At 38.6% G+C, this 21723-nt stretch overlaps 1 protein-coding gene and 1 long non-coding RNA gene across 9 annotated transcripts; one reads left to right on the top strand and one right to left on the bottom strand.

Moving 5' to 3' along the window:
• The first annotated feature begins 6 nt into the window (after positions 1-6).
• FRRS1 (ferric-chelate reductase 1) lies at positions 7-19956 on the top strand. Of its 8 annotated transcripts, none has more exons than XM_010582682.1 (18): positions 7-199; positions 584-629; positions 1191-1349; positions 8552-8747; positions 8979-9115; positions 10332-10426; positions 11090-11240; positions 12081-12260; positions 13173-13271; positions 13821-13968; positions 14510-14626; positions 15426-15541; positions 15827-15913; positions 16883-16980; positions 17149-17207; positions 17916-18059; positions 19225-19286; positions 19392-19956. In XM_010582682.1, exons 3-18 carry the CDS (start codon positions 1299-1301, stop codon positions 19482-19484), a joined length of 1833 nt encoding a protein of 610 aa, XP_010580984.1. In that variant the 5' UTR covers positions 7-199; positions 584-629; positions 1191-1298; the 3' UTR covers positions 19485-19956. The 8 variants fall into 8 exon arrangements, with proteins under 8 accessions (XP_010580984.1, XP_010580982.1, XP_010580980.1 ...); XM_010582680.1 differs by having other exon boundaries at positions 7-373; XM_010582678.1 differs by having other exon boundaries at positions 7-379.
• LOC104841171 lies at positions 4567-7042 on the bottom strand. The gene is made up of 3 exons (XR_775333.1): positions 6772-7042; positions 6500-6567; positions 4567-4612 (listed from the first exon to the last, which is right to left on the bottom strand). It is a non-coding gene; the product is annotated as an uncharacterized LOC104841171 (long non-coding RNA).
• Positions 19957-21723: the final 1767 nt, after the last annotated feature.

Genomic DNA, 21723 nt, shown 5'->3' with positions numbered 1-21723 from the left:
GAGAGCGGCCCGAGCAGAGGAAGGGGAGGGGGTGGGCTGGCTGGCTCGCCTGCTGCTTTCCCGCTGCCCTTTTCTGCGGGAGCGGTGCTGGGGAGTTGAGAAGAGCGTGGGGCTGCCAGGAGCGAGGGGCCCGTCTTCGCTGAGACGCTGTTGTAGCTCCAGGGCGCTTTGGTTAAGCTGACGCCAGTGAGTGCTCACAGTGCAGATACTGCAAGCTTTTTGAAAACTATATATGCTTCATAGAAAATCTGCAGCAGCTATGAAGCAAATTAAAACCTGGTGAAGGTTTTAAAGCACCTCGTAGCTGCTGCCTTTCATGCAAGCACTTCTGAATTGCTTTAGAGAAAACTCTTAAGCCTGCTTGCCTTAATGAGTAAAGGTAAGCTATGGCTTATTTTATCTGGAAGCCACACCAACCGTGTTCCTCTTGCATCTTTGCTTCTTAATGTTACATGAATATTACTTTCTTCTTTTGTTTCTTCATTAATGTGCATAGGAGATGGTTGTATGGTAACTGTTATAGTAAACGTGCTGATCCTGTGCTTGAATTTGCTTGTTGGGTAACAAACTATATCGGTTTTAGGTCAGCCTGCAACTTTGGATTCTTCATATAGATAAGAGTTGGCAAGGTTGGCGCCTTAAAGATAATATGCAGAGCAGCTTGCCCAACAGAAAGTTAAATAATCAAAATAAACAATTGAAAGGGGCAAAATCCTTGGCTCTTGTTCACTCTTGGTGGGATATATGGAAAAAAAAGACAAACTTAGCTTATTCCATTGTAAGAGTGCTTATCCCTCTTCTAAAAGAAAGTGTCTCTTCGATAGGGAGTAAATGCATAACAAACTTTAAAATCATGCTGCAAATTTGTCCTAACCTGCCCTTTGAGGAGAAGGTGTTAAAAGTTGGGGTTGGTTTGTTGTTGTTGGGTTTGTTTTTTTTTTTTCTTTAACTGCACCAGAAGATAACTAAAATAATTACTTAATACAAAACTCTCTGAGGTCTGTGGAGTACATGTCTGACAAAGCAAAGGAAGCTGCAGGGTCAGTGCTTCATTACAACTTAATGCATTTCAGCTGAAGTGTAGGAGTCTTAGGGCCTTAGCTTGGGAAGCAGTATAAAATATGTGCCTGAAGTAAAGAACGCTCTTACAAATGTTTCCTTTTTTATGTGTGTACTGTTTCTTCTTTCAGACAAACTTCCTCTGATCCTGGATATGATAAAGGTTAATACAGTTAGATGCAAGTCAAATAGGAGAGGTTACAAGTAATATAAGTTGTCTTACTATAAGTAGAAAGCCAATGGCAATCTTACTCAGACTTGGTCGCTGTAACAGAAGGCCTGGCTGTAAGGTAAGTATCTACACTTAAAATATTATAAAAATTCTTTTTGAAACACACTAGGCTTGAAGTTCTCTTTGAATGTTTCCTGAGTAGAAAAACCAAGAGGTTGAGGTGTGTATGTTTTGTCATCTTGGGGGGGGGGGGGGGGGGGGGGCATGCGGGCGGGTGTGTTTGTATTTTAAAAGTAATGAGTTGTTCTGAATGTGAACACTGCTTGTTTTCTGCCCTTGGTCAATCCAGCTATTGTGATATGACCACATTTAAATGAGCAGGAGAAGTTATAACTCAAGCTCTTTTATTAAACTCAGAGGGAAGGTGACTCCTGGACAGTAAGGCTGTCTGCTTCTGCTTTGTAAGAGTATATTTCTAAAGAGACAAGGCAGAAACACCTTTTGTTAATACATCTTATTCACCTTTAGATGGCTTTTTCCTTTTCTGCTTGCTGCCTTATCTGATGGTGCTCAGGAGAAAAGTTCTGGCTATGATAGTTTTTGTACCTTTGAATTGGCAGTATGTTTGCCTTGCCCCTCCTCTCATCTCCTCTTCCTCTCTGAAACTAGTTTTAGATTTTGTACTCTGCAGCTAACAAAGTTCTGTGAAACAGCTGAAAGAAGATAACCTCTGTGAAGACATCCTGAGTTTGTGTGTGAACATTGTGTCCTCAAGGAATTAGTCTACTAGGGCTTTTGTAGCTGTTGACGCCTGCTGGGACTGTAGGAGTTTTTTCAACACAGGAGGGAGTAACTTCTCTCCATTTATCCAAATCCAGTTACTGTAAAATCATGAGATGCAATCAGGAGAATAGATTCCCATGTATACTAGAAATCGCAAAAAGATTCCCACTAAATTTTGGTATGGTTGGTTCAGGCTTTTAAAAATTCTATTCCTAAAATTGTTACATTCCCAAATTGTAACACACTTTTTTTTTTTCCCCCCAACCATTTCTTATTCTTCTTTTCTTCTCCACCCTTAGGATGAGAAGGAGATCACTCCTGAATGAATGGGATGATAAAGTCTAAATGTTCAGACAAATGCAGTTGTATTGCATTGAAACTTTACAAAACGTGGTAGCTATTACTATAAGCAAACCCATATTTCTCTTTGCAGTCTGCCTTGCCATGTTAAGCCACGCCATAGATCATCACTTTGGCCTTTAATCATTAATGTTTGAATTATCACAAAGGCGTTCTTGTTTTGTCATGGTCCATCATAAGTATGAAGAATGCTAGCTGCTTTGTCTCCATTCATACTAACTGAAATGCTTGTCTGTAGTTCACTTGTTCAGAAATATCTGTTGTAGGCTCTCAGTGAGCTGGTTTTGGCTGCCTCTTATTTAAAATAACTGTTCTGCATCCCACTACTGTTAGAATAACTGGCCACATATATGGAGTACCTTTGGGACCCCTGTTCTTATTTTTCTACATAACTTTCCTCCAAACTTCTGGTGGGTTGTATGTAATAAGTCCTAAAAAAGGGTGCTCTAACAAAAAGCTCTATTTCTGTCTTGAGTTCTGACCTGCCTAGCAAACATATAAAATAAATTGGTAGTGTGGCTCAAGAAATGCTTGACTGAAATTTCAGATTACATTAAAAGTCAGCTGTTAGTATTGAGTAATCTCTGGATGAAATAGAATTTTACCGTTATAATCAAGTTCTATATGAAATAAATATTAATGGATGTTCTGATTACTCAGCTTCCTTGGAAAAGCTTAACTTCCTTCTAAGGGATTTTGCCCAGATTAGGCAAGGGTGATGACTGTCACTCTGTATTTTTTGGCTTTCAGTTAATTGGAAGGCTGTATTATAAATGGCTTCAAGTACACAATTCTCTCCCTCTCTCCCTCCGCCATAAGAGTGCCATGATATTTGAAACACTGTTAGAATTTCAGGTGATGATGACGTTTCTTTGAACAAACTTGTTCTGAAGCTTTCTTTTCTGCCAGGGGGTGTGAGTTATGTATTATAGTGAAGATTTAAGTAGGGAGGGAAGAACAAATTTACAGTCATGCTCCAAACTAATGAGTATTGAAACGTTTTTTCCATTCTAAGTAAAGGTATGAAATGTAGTGGTTTGAATAACTGTCTATGCTGTAATGGTGTGGTATGCACTGGTATCTATATCTGTAGAGAAAGGATTCCTGATCTTATGCTATCTTTGGTTGTATATAACATATTGAAAAGTCTGTGTATAGTACAAGACTAAGTAAAATCAACAATCAATACTACGTGATTGTGTTCTAACTATGGAGCTAATATGCTCTGTAGCACATCCTTGTAACTTTGACCGGGGCATTTACTTATGCATGCTACCACATGGTGTGCAGCTGGCATACAGGCAGGATAGAGGAAGGAGATTATAGGTACTCTCAGGCCCTTGGTTAACACAGGCGTTTCAGTGTAATGCATTTATCCTGGAAAACAAATCACTGGATAGTGCAGAAACGCTTAAACTCCCTGTTGTTTTTCCAGGCCTTTCAAACAATAGTAAGTTAACAAAAATACTGAAGAATTGCCAGTAGAAAAACGCTGCAGGAATTAGCTTTTATGTTTTTTAATATCATTATGCTTCAGTCCTGAAGTCAATTATTCCTGTTCTTTAGTACAGGGAACTTGACTGTCTGCTAGTTCGTAGGCTGTCACCAATGGGTTGTATTTCAAAGGGTTATAAATAAGCCACTATGGCCAAAGCTTCTTAATACAACTTGCAAGCAAAATATATCAAGAAGGACAAATCTACAGTTTATAATAAGTGATAGCAGAAACTGAGAGTATTTTCAAATGCTATAGGCAATAGCAGGCTATTCCACAGCTTACCTCAAAACTTAACATACATTCTCATTTTGAATATAGCTTTAGTGGTAATACTTGGTGATTTAAGGTTTTGATGCAGTTTGTTATATTCTTATTTAGAAAAGATGATCTGGCAGAGATCTCCTGATTAATCTTTATTAGAATGCAAATTAACTGTGTTTCTTTAATTTAGCCATGTTTCTGGGAGAAGAATGATAGAGTAACAGTTCTGTAGGATGTGATAGCTTTGGTCAGTCTCTCAGGTCCTTCTTGGTACAGATGGAGAACTGTTTTTATTTCTACTTTATTCTTTAAAAAGCATTTATTCTTCTGTGGTGAGGTTAAGCACGATTCACATATCACACTTCAGCGTTCCTGAACCTAACCTCTCTGTAACAAATCCTTTCCATGCCATTAATCATAATGCCTTTTTTGGGGGCTTGTATATAGTTGTGAGGTTTAGTTGTCTTCCTCTGTTTTTCCTGCAAAGGGGAATATCAGAAAAAAGTCACGTATTCTACAGTTTACTGTTTGTTCAGTTATTACAGAGCAGGATTCCTTTACCTCTGTGTTTGATCAGTTAAAATTTTAAAGCTAGTTGCTCCTCTAATTCTAAGTAACTGTTCTGCACTATGGTATATATGACATGCTAAATGTCTAAAAATGCAGTCATTCCTGACAACATCACTTGGAGGGAAATAATGCTATTGTGGCTCTAGAACTCTGATCAGAGAAAAGAGGAAACCATGTAATCTTACAGAAGAAGAGGTGAGTTTTATATAGGAGTGACTTTTCTTGCCCATGGCTGTCTGGGGTTTGTTTGTTTGTTTGTTTAGCAAAGCAGATGATCTCTTGTGCAAATACTTGACTGAGGATCTGAGGATGGATATAATTGCTTATCCATCTTCAGCCTTAGTACAAACATACTTTTTCTTGTCCCTTCTCAGAACTGCTTATTGCTGGTTCATTAGTTTAACTACGTATCTTCCTTAGGTGTTTTTTTAATATTGTTCATTTTTGAACTCTCAATCATAGGTGCTCAGCTTTCCAGACTAACTCACTTTTTCCTTCTCTTGGCCAGACTGTCGTATTCACAAGGGCATGACATACTGTTTCATGTTCTTGTAACAGGTACTTTTTTTAGAGCTAAAGGAGACATCTTAACCTGCTTATATGAGGAAGTTCTGGGTGTCTCTTGGATTTCCCCTCTTCCTTCCTGTATATTCAGATTTTGTGTCCTTGTCTTTCTTGCTTGTTATGATTGGTATGCGGGTTGTTTTGAACAGGTCTTGGCTGAAGGCCGAGGGGGTGTGTGTGTGTTGCAGAAGGGGATAGGAAGGTGCAGTGAGATCCTAGCTGAATTATGGACAGCAGATGAGTGATTGTAAACTTCTATTTTTGGCTATTCCAAACTACAGTTTTAAATATGAAGTTCTACTGTGTTATAAAAAGGGGTTTACTGTGGTATTTGAGTTAAAGTCCAGAGTTCTTTAATCTGAAGATTAGGAATAATTTCTTAAAGCTTGACTTCTCTAGAACATTGTCGTGGTTTAACCCCAGCCAGCAACTAAGCACCACGCAGCCGCTCACTCCCCCCGCCATCCAGTGGGATGGGGGAGAAAATCAGGAAAAAGAAGTAAAACTCGTGGGTTGAGATGAGAAGGGTTTAATAGAACAGAAAAGAAGAAACTAATAATGATAATGATAACACTAATAAAATGACAACAGTAGTAATAAAAGGATTGGAATGTACAAATGATGTGCAGGGCAATTGCTCACCACCTGCCGACCGACACCCAGCCAGTCCCCTGAGAGGCGATTCCCTGCCCCCACTTCCCAGTTCCTATACTAGATGGGACATGCCATGGTATGGAATACACCGTTGGCCACTTTGGGTCAGGTGCCCTGGCTGTGTCCTGTGCCAACTTCTTGTGCCCCTCCAGCTTTCTCACTGGCTAGGCATGAGAAGCTGAAAAATCCTTGACTTTAGACTAAACACTACTTAGCAACAACTGAAAACATCAGTGTTATCAACATTCTTCTCATACTAAACTCAAAACATAGCACCGTACCAGCTACTAGGAAGACAACTCTATCCCAGCTGAAACCAAGACAAATGTTGACCTATTGTACTGTTTTGCCTACAATAACACTTTAGGAGGCATTTTCCTAAAAATACAAAATTAATCTTTAACCACAGAATGATTGGTGTTATAACAGTGCTTCCCATCTTCCTTCAGCCTCTTTTGCTGTGGAAGTGGAGAATGTAGAGTGCCATAATGTAATTCCAGATAAAGGAGGAAAGGGACTTCTCAAGGCAACTGAGTAAGTGTTGTTTGAGGAAGGCTAAATTTTAATATGGAACTTACTGCTCTTTATAGGATCTAGTCCTCATCGTTGAACGTGCATAGGGGAGATTGCTTTTCTGCAGCCAATCCTGTTTAAAAAAAATAAGGTTTTAAAAAAATTGCTCTTTGGTACAGTACTTCTTTCAGATTTTGGCCTTTTTCATTCTTTTCATCTCTGCTTCTTCCTCTTTCTCCTCTGCCAGCTTTTGAGTCAGTTGAATCTGCCAAAGGCTGTTTCTTGTTTCATTTTAAATCCCTAACACATCCTCTGCTACTTAAACTAGAATACTAACCTACTATTTTTCTTGTCGCTGTGGTATGCAGCCTTATCTCTTCTGGCAGCAACTTGTTTTGAAGATTTCACTGGTACGTATAAAAGCTGCTTTAATGCCACTATTGTACTGAACCTTAGTTTTTTAGCTTCCTGTAGGCTTCCTTAACTTAAGAATAAAATCATCTTGATGGAGATTTGTGACAGTTTGGAGAATTCCTGGAACTAGAAGGAAAGGCTTACTTGATCTAGAAGTTAAAGATATTATCATAATGTTATCTTGAATATTTCGGAGGAGTTGAGTGTTAGTTGATTTTTTTTTTTCCTGGTTCCTGAAATGTAACTGTTCAACCCCATCTCCCCGCTAATTTTCTTCTATTTACTAGTGTAAAGTTGCCAAGAAGCCCCTATGTTGAAGTACAAATGTAGCAATGCCCTGGATATTGTGGATTTTTAGCATTGAATGTATGAGAACTTTGGAAGAGTTAATATTGATGACTCTTAAAGAGTGTGTAAGACTAATGACATGCCTTGTCTTCATTTGACTGCTTTTTAGGTATCAGAGTTCAGTCTGAAATGGCCCTGTGCCTTTCTTATCTTCATATACATGTGTACTGTCTGGGAACTTTATAACCTGATACTTTTTATCACTTGGTGCAAAAAGGGGCATGGCTCTTCCAGAAGGCAGACCTACTTGCCTGGTACATGTTCCACTAGACCTGATAAGCCACTTCTTGTGCCTAAAGACTGAAAGGAAGTTTATCTCTGTTCTCCCAGCCTTTTAGACATGCAAATGCTTTTTCTTGGTGGTTAAGGCATTCTGTAAACAACAATACAACTCTAAACCCTGCATGCTGCTGAGTAACAAAACAGTTACCACAGCTTTTTTGAAAACAGTAGTGTGGCAGAGCAAAACATTATGTGATGGATACTGGGATTAGGGGTTCATACAACTGTTTTAGGCTCTTTGGTCCTACTACCCCACATGTTTTTCATGCACAGTGTTCCCTTAATGAGAGTGTGACAAGCAATGATGTTGTTTGACTAATTGTCTGGAGATCCAGTATCCATAAAGAAGAGTTCAAAGGAAAAGTCTTGTGCTTGTCTGCAACAAGCATACGTCTTAGTCTAAATCTTTATACCAAATTCCCACTCTTTTGGGGAATATATAAAATCTATTTTTGACATTTGGCAACTTTAGTTTCTTGCAGAAAGAAGAATTTGTTATCTGGGTATTATTTGTCATATATGAAGAAGTAGACACGAGTTGTGGAAAGAAAAGGCAGTCTGTAATGATGCACAGTTTGGAGCTATGATTAACAAAAGAGTGGGCTTGATACTAGCTGTGTAGTTCCTCAGTACTGTGACCTTTATACATCAATGAAATGTGTTTTAAGATCCATCTGTCCTGTGCAGATGTTTAAGGGACTTGGAGATGGGGGGGGTGGGGGGGGGGGGAGAGAGAGGGAAAGAGGGAACAGGAGAGGCGTAAGCAAAAGAAATTTAAAAAGTGATGTCAAAATGCACTGAGAGGAATAATCCACCCAGATCCATCCACTGCTGTCTGTACTCTTGATGGCCTGGAACATGATATCTGTGAACATTCTTGCAAAGTCTGGCAGTTATCAGAAGCACACATTACTTTTAGCTTTTGCAGTTGGGAATGGTGTCTTCTCATACATGCTTTTGTTTTAAACATGTTTTTAAATTTTAGTATTCAGCTGCTTCTTCGAAAGATGAGTGGTGACCTGTGATGTAAATGCTTATTGTATTTAACTGCCTGTAACTCTTCCTTTATATAGATGGAGCTGCCTGGCCTTGCTTTTGCTGTTTGGATGTTTATTTGCTTCTATGCATCTGTGGATAGCTATCCAAGTGGAAAATTAAGAGAAGCCTGCATTAGCATGATACCCTGTCATGGTAGCTCTCCACAACTGTCACCTGTGCACACCATTACAGTGAATGGGACTGAATTTAAACCAGGGGACAACATAGAAGGTATTGTGTCAATTATAGCTGAAGAGTTTAATTTACTGTTTCTTTGTGTTGTAGCATGTCTTTACTGGGTTAGCTATACTAGATCTATCTAAGCAGCTGAATCTTGTTCAGGTGATCCATTTAGCAGTCATTCAGTACTTGTAAAATGAGCTTCTGGTGGTCATTGCTGAAATATTTCATTCTTCCTCTGGAGAATATTTCAACATCCTTTTATTTTTCTTCTTGCTTCAGTTCATCTGTCTGGACCAGATTTTGAAGGGTTTTTCATACAAGCCCGGGATGCAGAACACCTGGATAGCCCTGCAGTTGGTTCTTTCATGTTAGTTGACCGGAAACTTTCTCAGCTTCTGACGTGTGGCCGTATCAAGGTATAGTCTAGTGTCTTAAAATGGGACATCAAGCACTGAGGTGTTTGTACTAGACTATGTCTGTAACAGGATGGAGCTAAACTATGTAATCTTTGAGCTCAATAAGTCTCCCAGGAAATTGGTCCAACTTGCAGTATAGAGGCATGGCTCACTGCAACTCTGTCAGACTGCTGCAGGAAGATGCAGCATTCATAATGTAATTTTTACTTGTGCACAAGGAATGTGGTGTATTCCTGGTTATTGTACTTAATATTAAGAAGAGGAGTGCATGCTCTATTTGTTTTCAAGAGGAGTTATCAATCATTTTCCATACTTGTTAAGGACAGAGAACATGTCTTACAGCAAGGAACGTTTAGGGCAGTTATTTTGGTAAACAAGCACTAGAATAGGCCATTATCTTTAGTGTTACTCTGTCAGTTACTGTTAATGGAACCTTCTTAGTAACAGGTTAGATCAGTCTTCAATATCCATTTTAGATAAGTTGATTCTGCCTCATGTGCAAGAGATGTGAGCTCTGACTAGTATTTCAGCAACCCACCTGAACTTCATGAACATCATGTACATTATCATCTGAGCTGGTGCGGGCAAAGTTCTCGATCTGCCTAGATGTATCTTTTTTTTTTTTCTCTCCTCTGCTACCATCTGCCTCCCAGTGGCATCTGATTAATGCATTCATCAGTGCAGTAAAGTCATGGAGATGTCTGGGTTGTGCCCTCTGTGCTCAGAGGACTTAGTTCAGTGCTGTGTCTAATCTGTTTACCTTGTGCAAATAACTGTCTGACCCCAAGACTATTTTTGGGGTTTTTGTCCTCTGGAATACTAGTTCTGTTCTCTCTCTATACAGTCTTGCCCTGTCCCTTCATGCTCTTGCTATCAAAAAATGGAGCATTACCTTACTATCAAAAAAACTGGAGTGTTATCACACCATTTCTGCATAAACACTTCAGGGACCTCTGTGTCATCACTGGAGTCTTCTGGATTGAAAGACCTCTGGTTGTTCCTTTTAGCCTTAAGGTTTGTTAGTATGTATGAGTTTCAGTGGTAGACTTCATCTGAGTTGATCGTGGCTGACTGGGGAAGAGCCAGCTGTGCTGGGTCTGTGCAGTGTAACAGTTTGGTGTCTGTTTAGGATTTAGCTGCAGCCTGTGACGACTGTTAGCTGAAATCTCCTTAGTGTGTATCCACTGTGTAACTCTTGATATATGTGTGTTTTCAGAATTCAGCTGTCAGTCACACAAGTAAAGCAAAAAAGAAATACATAAAAGTTTATTGGATTGCTCCTGGAGATGCACCAAAACGTGTACAGTTTCTGTAAGTAAATCTAATATTAGTTCTAGTTTATTAAAATGCAGATAAGGTAAACCTGTGTCATTGGCTGTGTCCAATATTGGCCAGCAACTGGAAAGTATCCTTGGACTAATGGCCTGAAAAGTTGACACCTCTTGCTCACTGCAGAGTCTACGCTAATGCAGACACTTGTTTTTTAGGGAAAGCTTGGAGATGATTATTTTGATTTTTGCAGAGAAAGTAGAAGGGTATTCAGAGATGGGTTTCATTAGTATTTCTAGTTAACTGCTCACATCTCATACCTGTAATATGCAGTGTTAAGAATCTTTTTCTGTGCTTGTACCTTACAAAATGTTATGTATACCCTCCTGTTATACTACTAGCTTTTTGGAAACTAATGGATAAAAGCTATGCAACTCTTCTCTGAGGTTGTAATCTGTGCCACAGGCGTGAGTGTTTCTTATATTCAGTAGAGCATGCAGCAGTATGTTTTAAAATTATTTTTCCACTGATATTTCAGATATTTTCCTACTTTAATCCCTAAAATGGTAGAGGTCTGCATAAAGATGGGAGTTTTACAAATAAGTTGTACAAACTGTAGAAGCTTTTCCTTTTTCCTTTTTTTTAAAGTAAGAATCAGCTTTTGATGTATACAGTAATGACTGTGTGCATGTTGTATTTTTTAAGAGCCACAGTTGTGAAGAAATACAAGACTTTCTGGGTGAAGATTCCTGGTCCCATTGTTTCTCAGCCTAATGCACTGTCCCCAACAACACCCTTGCATGCAACATCAGAGGCTATATCAACTTCACACTCGGTTTCCTACTTATCAAAGCCAGTAAGTAATTATAAACCTAACTAATGCTGTCTTTAATGCTTGTGATCGATGGAATTTAATGAAATCATATTGATACAGCCTATTGACAGAAAGGGAGAGATGACGGATGAGTAACTTAAATATCAGAGACTAAGAACATAGACAGCTACCCTCTTGTGTTAGTTGAGTTGCCTGAACTGGTCTGGATTAAATGTTGTTACACCATACACAGGTCAGAAGGTTGATAGAACATGTAGAACTTAATGGTCAGAAAATATTATGCATACCTGAGAAGAGAAATGGGAAAAGACTTGCTCTGCTCTTGACTAATAGCTTCCTATTTAGTAACTGCAGGCTCAGAAACTTCCTTCAATGAGTTCATCTGTTACTGACTTCCATTACTGATTCTTGAATGGACTGAGCAAGCATCACTATTTGATCTGGATTTGATCTGGAATCCATGTATTTTCTCATTGTGTATCAGTGGAGTTTGTACTTTAAAAAGGAAATGAAAAGCTGGTCTTCCCTTCTTTTCTCCCTCATTCCACAGCTGATGTTACCTCTCTAAAAATTAAACCAAGGGAAGTTTCTCTAAAGTTTTTACTTTCTTTTCAAAGTAATTCTATTATCCTGTCTTTTAAAGTGAAAAATTCAACTTGAGTAAAAGTACAGCTTGGAACTTGCCATGATTTTACCTACTAATCCTGGGGTAATTGTAGGGATGGGTTAAGAGATCAGTGTGTAGACATAGATAGCATTTCTTTGATGTTCCTTGCATACTTTCTTCTAGAAAGGGGTAGAAAGAGAGAAAGAAAAGGGAAACTTATTGTTTATGACTTATTTGTTTGCTTAATTGTCTAGTTTAATGCATCAGGTTGTGGAAGTATGAAGTTCTGCATTAGGAACCCTTCAAACTGTGATCCTGAAAATGCTTCCTGTTTTTTTCTATCCTTCCAAGAAGAGAAGAGTTCAGTATTTATTGAAATGAGTGGTCCAAGTGAAGGCTATTTAGCATTTGCATTGTCCCATGACCAGTGGATGGTGAGTGTCCTATTCTACTTCTTTAGTTGCTTTTGTGATCTTAGGAAATTTTGAATGGTACTCTAGCAAAACATGCATGTGGAAAACTGAAATGCTACTAGACGTCGCACAAAGTAACTTCTCTCCCATAGCGCTGAAGCACAGGTTGCCTTTTATAGATGGATGTTCAGTTTTAGCTTGGGACTGACTATTCGCAATAGAATTTGCCTGTGGATATCAGTCTTAGCAGAATCCGACCTGATTGCACAGCAGCTGACTGAAATTCCTGGTTAGATCAATCTTTCTTTGTTACCTAGCCAAAAACCCTCACCTGTCAGAAGCTGAATTGCTATGCCTTCTGAAAACCATTTGCATTTCGTCGTTGTACAGGATTGACTCAGTTTAATCTTAAAAAGTGTTTAGAGCTCCTTTTTTCTAACTGGTGTTAAAGTGAAGGGACGATGCTGTTGACAACTGCATAATCCATAAACTAACTGTTGCACAAAGGAGATGCTGTTTATATTCATGTCCCAAGTACAAGAACACTTGGTTCTTAACAATACTTTGTCTTTACAGCTATGAGGAAAACCAATTTTTAACTAAAAAGGGTTTTTAAATAACATCAACATCTGTGTCTGTCTTGTCTCATTAATTTAGTAAATTCTAAGTAACTAAAGAAACTTCTGATAATAGGCTTGTTACCCTGAGAGGGGAGGGAATGTAACTCATGATGTGCCTTACTGTGTGTCATCTGTTTGACTTAATGTGATTCCTCTGTAATACTGAAGTGTTTGAAAGCTGGGAAATAATAGCTTGACATCTAGAGAAATCTGTCTTGTGTCTTGTTGCATATATTAAATCAAAGAGGTTTTGGTGACTGCCAGTAGTCGTTTTTAATGGGCTATAAATACCTTTTTCTTTTAAACTCTGCAGGGTGGTGATGACGCGTATCTGTGTGTTAAGGAGGACCACCATGTTCATGTAAGCACTGCCTATCTGAAGGGGCGAAGTCCTCCTGTTTTGGATTCAGAGGTACATTTGGAAACAACTAAGACGCTTCCACAAATGTAGGTTTGAAGTAATGAATGCTGCTGCTTTGTGCTTTTATTTTGCATAGCAGCTGTAAATACATAGGTGGATACATAATTCTTTGAGGTGAGATTGATTGGGCTCTTACTTCCTAGTAAATGTTACCTTTGGGAGTCTAAACTTACTTTTAAAAATTAAGTCACGTGGTGGGAGCTTATTGTATTGAGGAACTTTGTGCCCATTATTACTCTGTCCCTTTGCTAGGGCTGCAGCCGCAATCAATATATCTTGGGTTAAATGTTGGAAGAGAGGGGAAGATTGTTGTTATGAGCTGGAAAAATTGGTGGTAATAGGTCCAACCCTTATGTTGCTGTGTTGACTTACTGACATGCCTTCTAAGTTGGTATGCAAGAGATTTTTATCCCTCTTCCCCAATCACTGCTGTTCATTCTTTGTGCACCAGTGACACTCTTGTCTTCTGCAGGGTTACTTTTAAGCCAATTACTGTGCCAGTCTGAAAAGACTGGGTATTAAATGTCTCCTGTTTCACAGAATGTGCTTGAAGATGTGTCATGGAGGCTTGTGGATGGTATTCTTCAATGTTCCTTCGGAAGGAGTATTAGTCTTCCTGCTTACAAAGGGAGGTTTAATCTGAATGCCAGTTACTACATCTTTCTGGCAGATGGGGAAGCTAGTGAAGGTAAACTTGACTTACATATGGTTGCTTTTCTTTGAACAGCTCTAAATGAGTTAGTAAATCTTATGTAAGACGTGGCTTAGCCGAGAATTACTATCTGAACTACAGTTTCCAAGTTTGAGGACTTAGTCCAGTCATCTTTACTGCCTCTCTGGATCATGGGCTTGCTTTTGGAAGTTACAGTAAACTTACTCATATATGTGTGTTGTATGCCCACTTGATGCTAGGAACTAGTAGCTTCTTGAGAGCTGGCCACATCTTTTTAAAATGGAGACTAGTATCAAAGGGAATTATTCTTCACGCCTTGTGCATGTAGTGGAGAAAGCTATTTTCTGTAGAGGGGCGAGCTGGTTCTTGTACATTAAGTATGTGAGACGGCTTAGATGACATCTTAGGTTCTTATCATATTGTGTGTCAGAAATTTAGTTTGTATGATTATGCTCAGTACTCACAACAGGGCTTGCATTCATAAATAAGAATTGGGCACACTTACAAGTGCAGTGGCTTTCATCAGCCATAAATAAACCACTTTGTCACTGCTTAGGTGGACTAATATACAAACATCGTCATCAGCCTCTGATCACCAATGGAATATACAACGTCACAGGCCTTCCTCAGGATATTGGAGGTTCCAGGTCCCCGCAACTTATCAAGGCTCATGGTAAGCTGCAACTTCTAGTTTTGTCTTCCAGTGCTAGACTTGCTGAGACTGGAGAATTAAGTTTTCCTCATTATTGCAGAGTAAGTATTTCCTCTTGTCTCTCTGGCAGTCATGTTATATATACTGTTGGCTAGCAAGATCTGAGACTGTGAAGACAGAGTAAAGTTATTAATAACTTTTCATTTCAAGAACAACATTATAAGATTCTTGTTGCCCAGGAAAATGGACCTGCATTTTCCTTTTTCTCTTAAATTTATAACTGGGACTTGTTTCTGTTTACCTCTTTGTCTCTGGTTTAATTTGTTCTAGTTACATTATTGGTTTAATTCTACTTGAAATGAGAAACTCCTTAACTGACAGCCCAGAACCATTGAAGTTAATGAGAATTTTTTCTCGTACAGTACTGGACACTAAAGCAGGCCTGTGAGAGAACTATCACTCATTCTTTGTCAGACAAATTGCAGGAAATGTCACCTTTCATTCTCTGACATCTAAATTGGTGACAGAACAGCATCTCTCACCAGTATGTACTGACTGTATTGGCGCATATGAAGTACGCAGTAGCCAGAGGTGCTCTGTTATGCTGTTTGGGCGCAGTATGATTATCTCTTATATGCATGTTTTTGCCCTTTAACAAGATAAATGCTATAAAGTTGTATCCTTAACCAGGTGATTAAAAACTTACCACTGGTAAATTCTGACCATATGTGTACGAACTAAACTATTACACAGTCTTTGAAGCTGTATTCGTATGCAGCTAAATTACTCATGTTTACCTTGTATTTTTTTCAATTTTCAGGAGCGCTAATGTTTGTTGCTTGGATTACCACAGTTAGTATTGGTGTTATTGTTGCACGATTCTTCAAACCTGTCTGGTCTCATTCATTCCTGTTTGGAAAGGAGATGTGGTTTCAGGTGGGCAAAATCTCCCCATATCTCCACCTGTATTTTCTATCTTTGTTGTAAGCAGAATTATAAACCTACTAGATCCAAGAAATAGGAGACTAAATGTGGTGTGATTTTTATCTTTCTTTAATCTTATAAAATGGAACAATTACAAATCAGAAGTTCACCCTCTTTACTAGTAAAAGCAGTGTCTAAAAGGAAGCTAAGAACATCTTTAACTATAGACCTGTTGAATGTATTTTAATGGTGTATTAAGAAAGCTGTAGAGTTTCTAAAAGCAATTAACTTTTCTAGGTGCATCGTATGCTCATGTTGACCACAGTCATGCTTACAAGCATTTCTTTTGTGTTGCCTTTTATATACCGAGGAGGCTGGAGCCAAGTAAGTGTGTGCTTTTGTTTTGTTTAACTCAAATATAAAAGGTTGGACCAAATCAACGAGAAGGTCTAGTGATGACTAAGATGTTACAATTATTGTCAAGGAAAGTGCTGTGAAAGCTGTCCTTAAGTAGGCTGATTTCAAATCCTAGCAGCACAGAAGAGCAATGTTGCCTCCTTTAACTACAGCTGAAAAAATTCAGTACTTCCCTTCCTTCCTCTTCCTCCAAAATAAAGTCCTTGCTCACAGTTTCTTTATGTACTTAATTTGTCGTCTTCCCATTTCCTTAGAGAACTTGAATTTGAGAAGTGAGTGAGGATGGGATGGCTGACTTAATGTGGTAAACCTGCTGGGAATAAGTGTTGTTATGAACTTGGACTTGAGTAACTGTATGCAGTGATTAAGCTTAGTCTTGAACATTAGGTAGATAGAGGTTGTATATGTGTTGCTGTCACCTGTATAATATTTGGTACAAGGTAATATCAGAAATTGGAAAGTCTAGAGAGTATCTGAATTAAAGGTGGGAGAATGTGGTCACAGGTACGAACTAGGAGCTAGGGAAATTGAATAGAATATTTTAGGCTTAAGATTAAAACAGATAAGGTGAGAGGGGAGACAAGTGCTGGGAGGAGTTATAACATAAGACTCTCCTGAAGACAAAGGATTGAGGATGAAGAGCTTGGAGCATAGCTTCTACAGTCATATTGCTCTCTCAGCTGGTAGAATTTCTCAATACAGCAAAAAGGTGGGACAAACCCTGGGCAGACTTAGCAGTGTCTCATGCGGCCAAGGAGGACAATCTCCATCCAGCTGCAGGGCAGCTTACTGTGTCCTGTTGCCCCTCCAGTCTAAACACAGTGCTGCTCCACCGTTGTAACTTACTAATACAAACATAAATAAAATTATCAAATTTGGTATTTTTTCTATATCTTCATATAGATATGATATTAAAGAAAAATGTCCTGTGTTTAGCAAGCAGGTTTTCATCCCTATCTCGGCTGTACCATGATGGCTCTGACAATCTTTCAACCACTTATGGCAGGTTTCAGACCATCTCGTCATGCACCAAGGTACTCGCAACTAACTCATTAAGTTACAGCCACAGGAATTAAATATGCTTGTTTCTTTAAAAAAAATCTTTTTACATTGAGAAGATATCTTTTAAAGTAGGTAACAATGTTCTTTGATTTCCTGCACCCTGCCCTGTAATCAATAAAATGCTTTTCATTTTTTTGTAGGAGGCAATTGTTTAACTGGTTTCACTGGAGTACTGGTACAACAGCTAGAATACTAGCCGGTGAGTAGGAGTAATAGCTGTAACTCCCTTTTAAGTGATTTAAAGGAACTTTGTTCATTGTCTGGGCTATTGCTCATCTAAAACATCTATGGACATCCAGTCCAGGCATATCTGAAGATTCTTTTTCTTGCTGGACATCTTCTATGTGAGTTTTAAGTGGCCATCAGGTACAGCTTTAGGGCCAAAAAGTGACAATGTAAAACCACAGAGATTACAGACAAATCTGAAAGATTTGTGTAATGAGGACCTGTTCTTATCATGAGTAATTTATTTTTGTGTTGGAAGACTTGAGGATAGTGTTCTTGAGTAACATAGTTCGATGTTATTTAAAGGGAGAGGGAAAACTCACTCACAGAAGCAGAAGCTGGGCTTAATTCTATTAATAGTGACAGGTTTCCACAGCTAGCTTAAGCACAAATGTTGTGGTGACTGTGGTCTTGTTGGCAGAGTCACAAATGCTAGTGGGATGTGATAGGGCACTGAACAGGATGAAAACTATCTTGGCCTTCTCCTTTTGTCCCTGCTTTCCCCCTCACACTGCCAAAAAAAACCACCCCAACTTTTCAGCTGCATGGATTTGTTTAACCTCATTCCCCAAGCAGTTGTAGACAGTTCATGGGAAATCTATTACCAAAGGTGTTGAGAGCATTTTTTAATCACCCTGACACAGCACTCTTAGTGTCTTTTTATCTTGTTTTTACTGACTAGTGGTGACTATGTTCTTGGGAATGGATCTACCAGCACTTGACCTGCCAGACCCATGGGACACATATACAATGATTGGTTTTGTAGCTTGGCATGTCGGTATTGAGATTCTTCTGGAAATACACAGCTACTGTCTCGTACGTAAAGGTACAAACCCAAGAAAACTCCTATTGTTACCTTGCTTGCTGATGATTGTGCAAAAAGAATGTTAACTGAGTGGATTGAATTTCAGGAGGTGTTCTTTGGCCTCTAACTTGGAAGCTGAAAGGGAATAACTCTTGATTAACAGTGTCATATCTTCTGTACAAACTAATATGGGAGTAAACCAGCTTTCAAGACCAAAGTGTTCTAGAAATACTGGTTTTTTTCCATTTTAAATAGTAGCTTCTTATTTCTCAAACGACTGTTCATAGGGGCAGACTGAAATGCGTATTTTCCAAGTATCTATCACTGTTTGTCATGATTTTGATCCTACGTAGGTAGGTAAAGTCCAGGTTAAGACATGCAGATTTAGTCTGCATGTTATTGTGACAAATTGCTGATATGAATGGCTATTATTGCATGAGCAAAATGATCAGAAACTTGAGCACAAATGCTTGCAATTTTGACTGAACAGGGGAATGAAGGTGAAATCCTGACTCCAATATGTCTAGAGAAGGGACTGGTAGTAACTTCACTGGAAATTCTTAGTTTTCACTGGCTGGTGTCACTGAGAGGAGATGACTGTGCACATGTGAACAAGCTATATGTAAGACAGAGACGAGATGTCTGCAGGATTGAAGAAGCATGATTAGTTAAAAGGCTGTTTAAGGTGGCACATGAAGGAGTGATTATAAAAGATGTGAGTTTAAATTTAACTTGCAGTAATTACTTCCTCAAAGTAGAGAAATGAACCTGAAATATTTGAACAATTAATGTTTTCATGTTGGCTAACGGAAGATACTTCTTAATGGAATCTACTTATCTTAAAATGAAAAGTAAAAGGTTTTAGATCAGACAAATATTTTGTTCAGCTCAAAACTCAGTGTTTTCATGATTCACTCTAGCAAAAGAGACAAAATGTTTTCCCACTTCAATGTCCAGAAGTTACTTTTTGTAGGTCAGATCCAGAATAGTTTTTTCACTTGTGCTGTTGTGAGCATGATGGTACAGGCCATGAAATGTCAAATGAGACTTCCAAGCGCTTTTCAAATTTGATGCTGTGTAAGACTTAGTTTCTTAGTCACAGGATCAAGACTTCTGTAGTATAAAAATGAAAAACCTCCTTCCTCTTAAGAGCAGACTTAACTTTTTTTTTCCTTCCCACTAACAGTTGAAGTGATAGAGGATGACAGAGTACAGATACTGCAGTCACTCACATCTGCAGAAGCAGAGGTAAGTCACAATTTTGTAAATAACTGCTGTGAGATGGGATGATTCTTTGTTCAAACCAATAAAAAGACTGACACTTCTATGGCTTTTCTTCCCTTTCTCTTCCAGGGTCGTCTGTTCAAACAGGTTGTGTTAACCATCTATGTCTGTGGAAATATAGTATTCCTCATTGCCTTCCTGGCAGCAATCAACCACATATGAAATAAGTCATTGAGAACTTTGTGATGAAATATTGTGCAGTTGAAAGACCTGCAAGGAATGCTTTCTATTACAACTTTTCTGTCAACACCTCCCTGAAGATGTAACTGAAGAGTAATAGCACATGTGCATCATGCTTGGTGTTAGGGAGAACTTGAATTCAAATCAATAGAAGGATGCTGCAGTTCTGCAAAAGCTGCCTTCTGATGGGACTTTTAATGAGAGTCTTTGCCTGAATAAGGAATGAAGTCTCTATTTTTTAAGTGCAGTAATTAACTTGATTGAAGCTTACAGGTTAAGAAGACTGAGAAGATGTGCTGAAAATGCTGTTTTGATAGTCAGTTCCCTAAACCTTTTGTGAATATTATTGGGAAAACTGGAAAGATTGATCCGGAATCCATCATATCTGTTCACTTTACTGTGTTCTAATGGCATGTGATGTGACAACTTCCTGCTCATGACAGTTTTGTGCATTAAAAAAACCAGGAGTGAGAAACTGTTCCAAATGCAGGTTGATGCATGAGCCAAATGCAGTTGTCTGTCTTTGCAGTTAAATGCAAAAAATATTCTCTATGCTCTAAGAGCAGTACACTTACAGAAGCATATGAGTTTGGGAACTTCACTCCTTTAGTAAAACCACCATTTGCCTCACCTAAAATTCTGTTCTGTCCCATCCCCCTCAGTGCTTCTAAACCGTTAAGAGAAAACGTTTGCAATGTAAGTGCATTAAAACCAGTTGTACTTAGGTTCTTCCTGTTTGAGTTTTGGCTATCTCTGTGTGTGGATTTCTGTGTTTTTCTGTCTTTGGTTGCTTGTGGCTTCTGAATTACTTTTCTGTGTGAATAAGATGGATTTATGCCACTTAATGCTTAAATGGAAATGAAAATATTTGCTCAATGTTGCAGTTGTATTTGCACTATTGAACGAACTGTAGATTAGGAGCTGATTTGACTTCAGGAAAAGCAGCTTCTGTTTAATATTAAGTGAGGGTCCTTTGAGCTGGCATATCTAGGAGATAGAACTGTTCATAAGAATATGTGAGGGTGTTTTTTTTAGTCAGAAGATTTATCTAAATATATGAACTAGGTACAGGGAATGGAAAGAGACTATATTGTTTAACTTTTGGTTCATGATTTGTCTAAATATGGAAGGACACTCTTGAAATGGGATCTCAGAAATGAACCCTTAATATGCCATGCAGTAGAGTGCTTTGCATTTGGGTTTTTTTCAGCTCTGAAAGTTTGCTTCCATAGTTCTTCATTTTTGATACTGGGAATTATTGATTTTTAGTTGTAATGCTTCAAAATATATCTTCAGCCTAGGGCTACTAAGCTAGCTGGAAATAAAGGTGTTGGAGTATTGGATAGAATAGTAAATAGTGACGCCTGGCTTGGTGTAGACTACTACAGCAACATCTCTCTAGTACCTGATGGCCAGCTCTAAAATACTTGTATGTGTGGGTCAGGTAGTGGTTCTTTCTATTTACTAAAGCTGTCTATTTCTGTCTCTTCCTCTATCTCCCCAAATCCACAGTGCAGCCTGTTGCAGGGACGAGTCCTATTCAGAAAGCTACAAGTTTGTGTCTGTAGTCAGTGTTATTCTTTTTGGCCACTCAAGTAACTGGTTTAGGCATAAGCAGTGGGATTAATCCCTTTGTCATCATCAGCAGACTGCAAGTGAGTGTAAGCTGAATCGTCCCCCTTCTTCCTGGAAGCTGGAAAAGTCATGTGCAGATTAGGAAAGGGGGACTATGAAGAAATATAGCAAAACACAAGCTGAAGTGTAAGAGGCATATAGCTAATTGTGTGGGTTTGTCTCTTTTGTTTGTTTGTTTTTTGAGAACTCTGATCTCAAGAGCCTGGGAATCACAGGCCCACCTAGTACTGAAGTTTTGGGGGACTCTTTTGTATACCGTGAGTTTATAGAAGAAAATCTCTCGACCTAGGCACAGTTGATGGCTTTTTAAATTAAGGTCAATGCTGGATTCTTTCTGTAATACAGTAACTGTACAGTGTGTTGTTTCATTTGCATGGACAATGAATACAAGGTTTTTAAAACATGAATGTAAATGTCTTAATAAAAGGTTTTGTCCCTTTTAGTAAGATGAAAACACCGTAAATTAGAAACTAGAAAAGAATAGTCTTGCCTAGCAGCAAAATGGATTGTCTGTTTTCTTTGTAGATGTTGTCTTATAAATTAAAGCTATCTAAATGCTTCCTAGAGCAACTCTTATTGAAATTGA

Source organism: Haliaeetus leucocephalus, unplaced genomic scaffold (genome assembly GCF_000737465.1).
Source record: "Haliaeetus leucocephalus isolate CR32 unplaced genomic scaffold, Haliaeetus_leucocephalus-4.0 Scaffold848, whole genome shotgun sequence".
Taxonomy (NCBI): Eukaryota; Metazoa; Chordata; class Aves; order Accipitriformes; family Accipitridae; genus Haliaeetus; species Haliaeetus leucocephalus.
The sequence above is the reverse complement of the archived record's forward strand: the minus strand, read 5'-3'. Positions and strand labels throughout refer to the sequence as shown.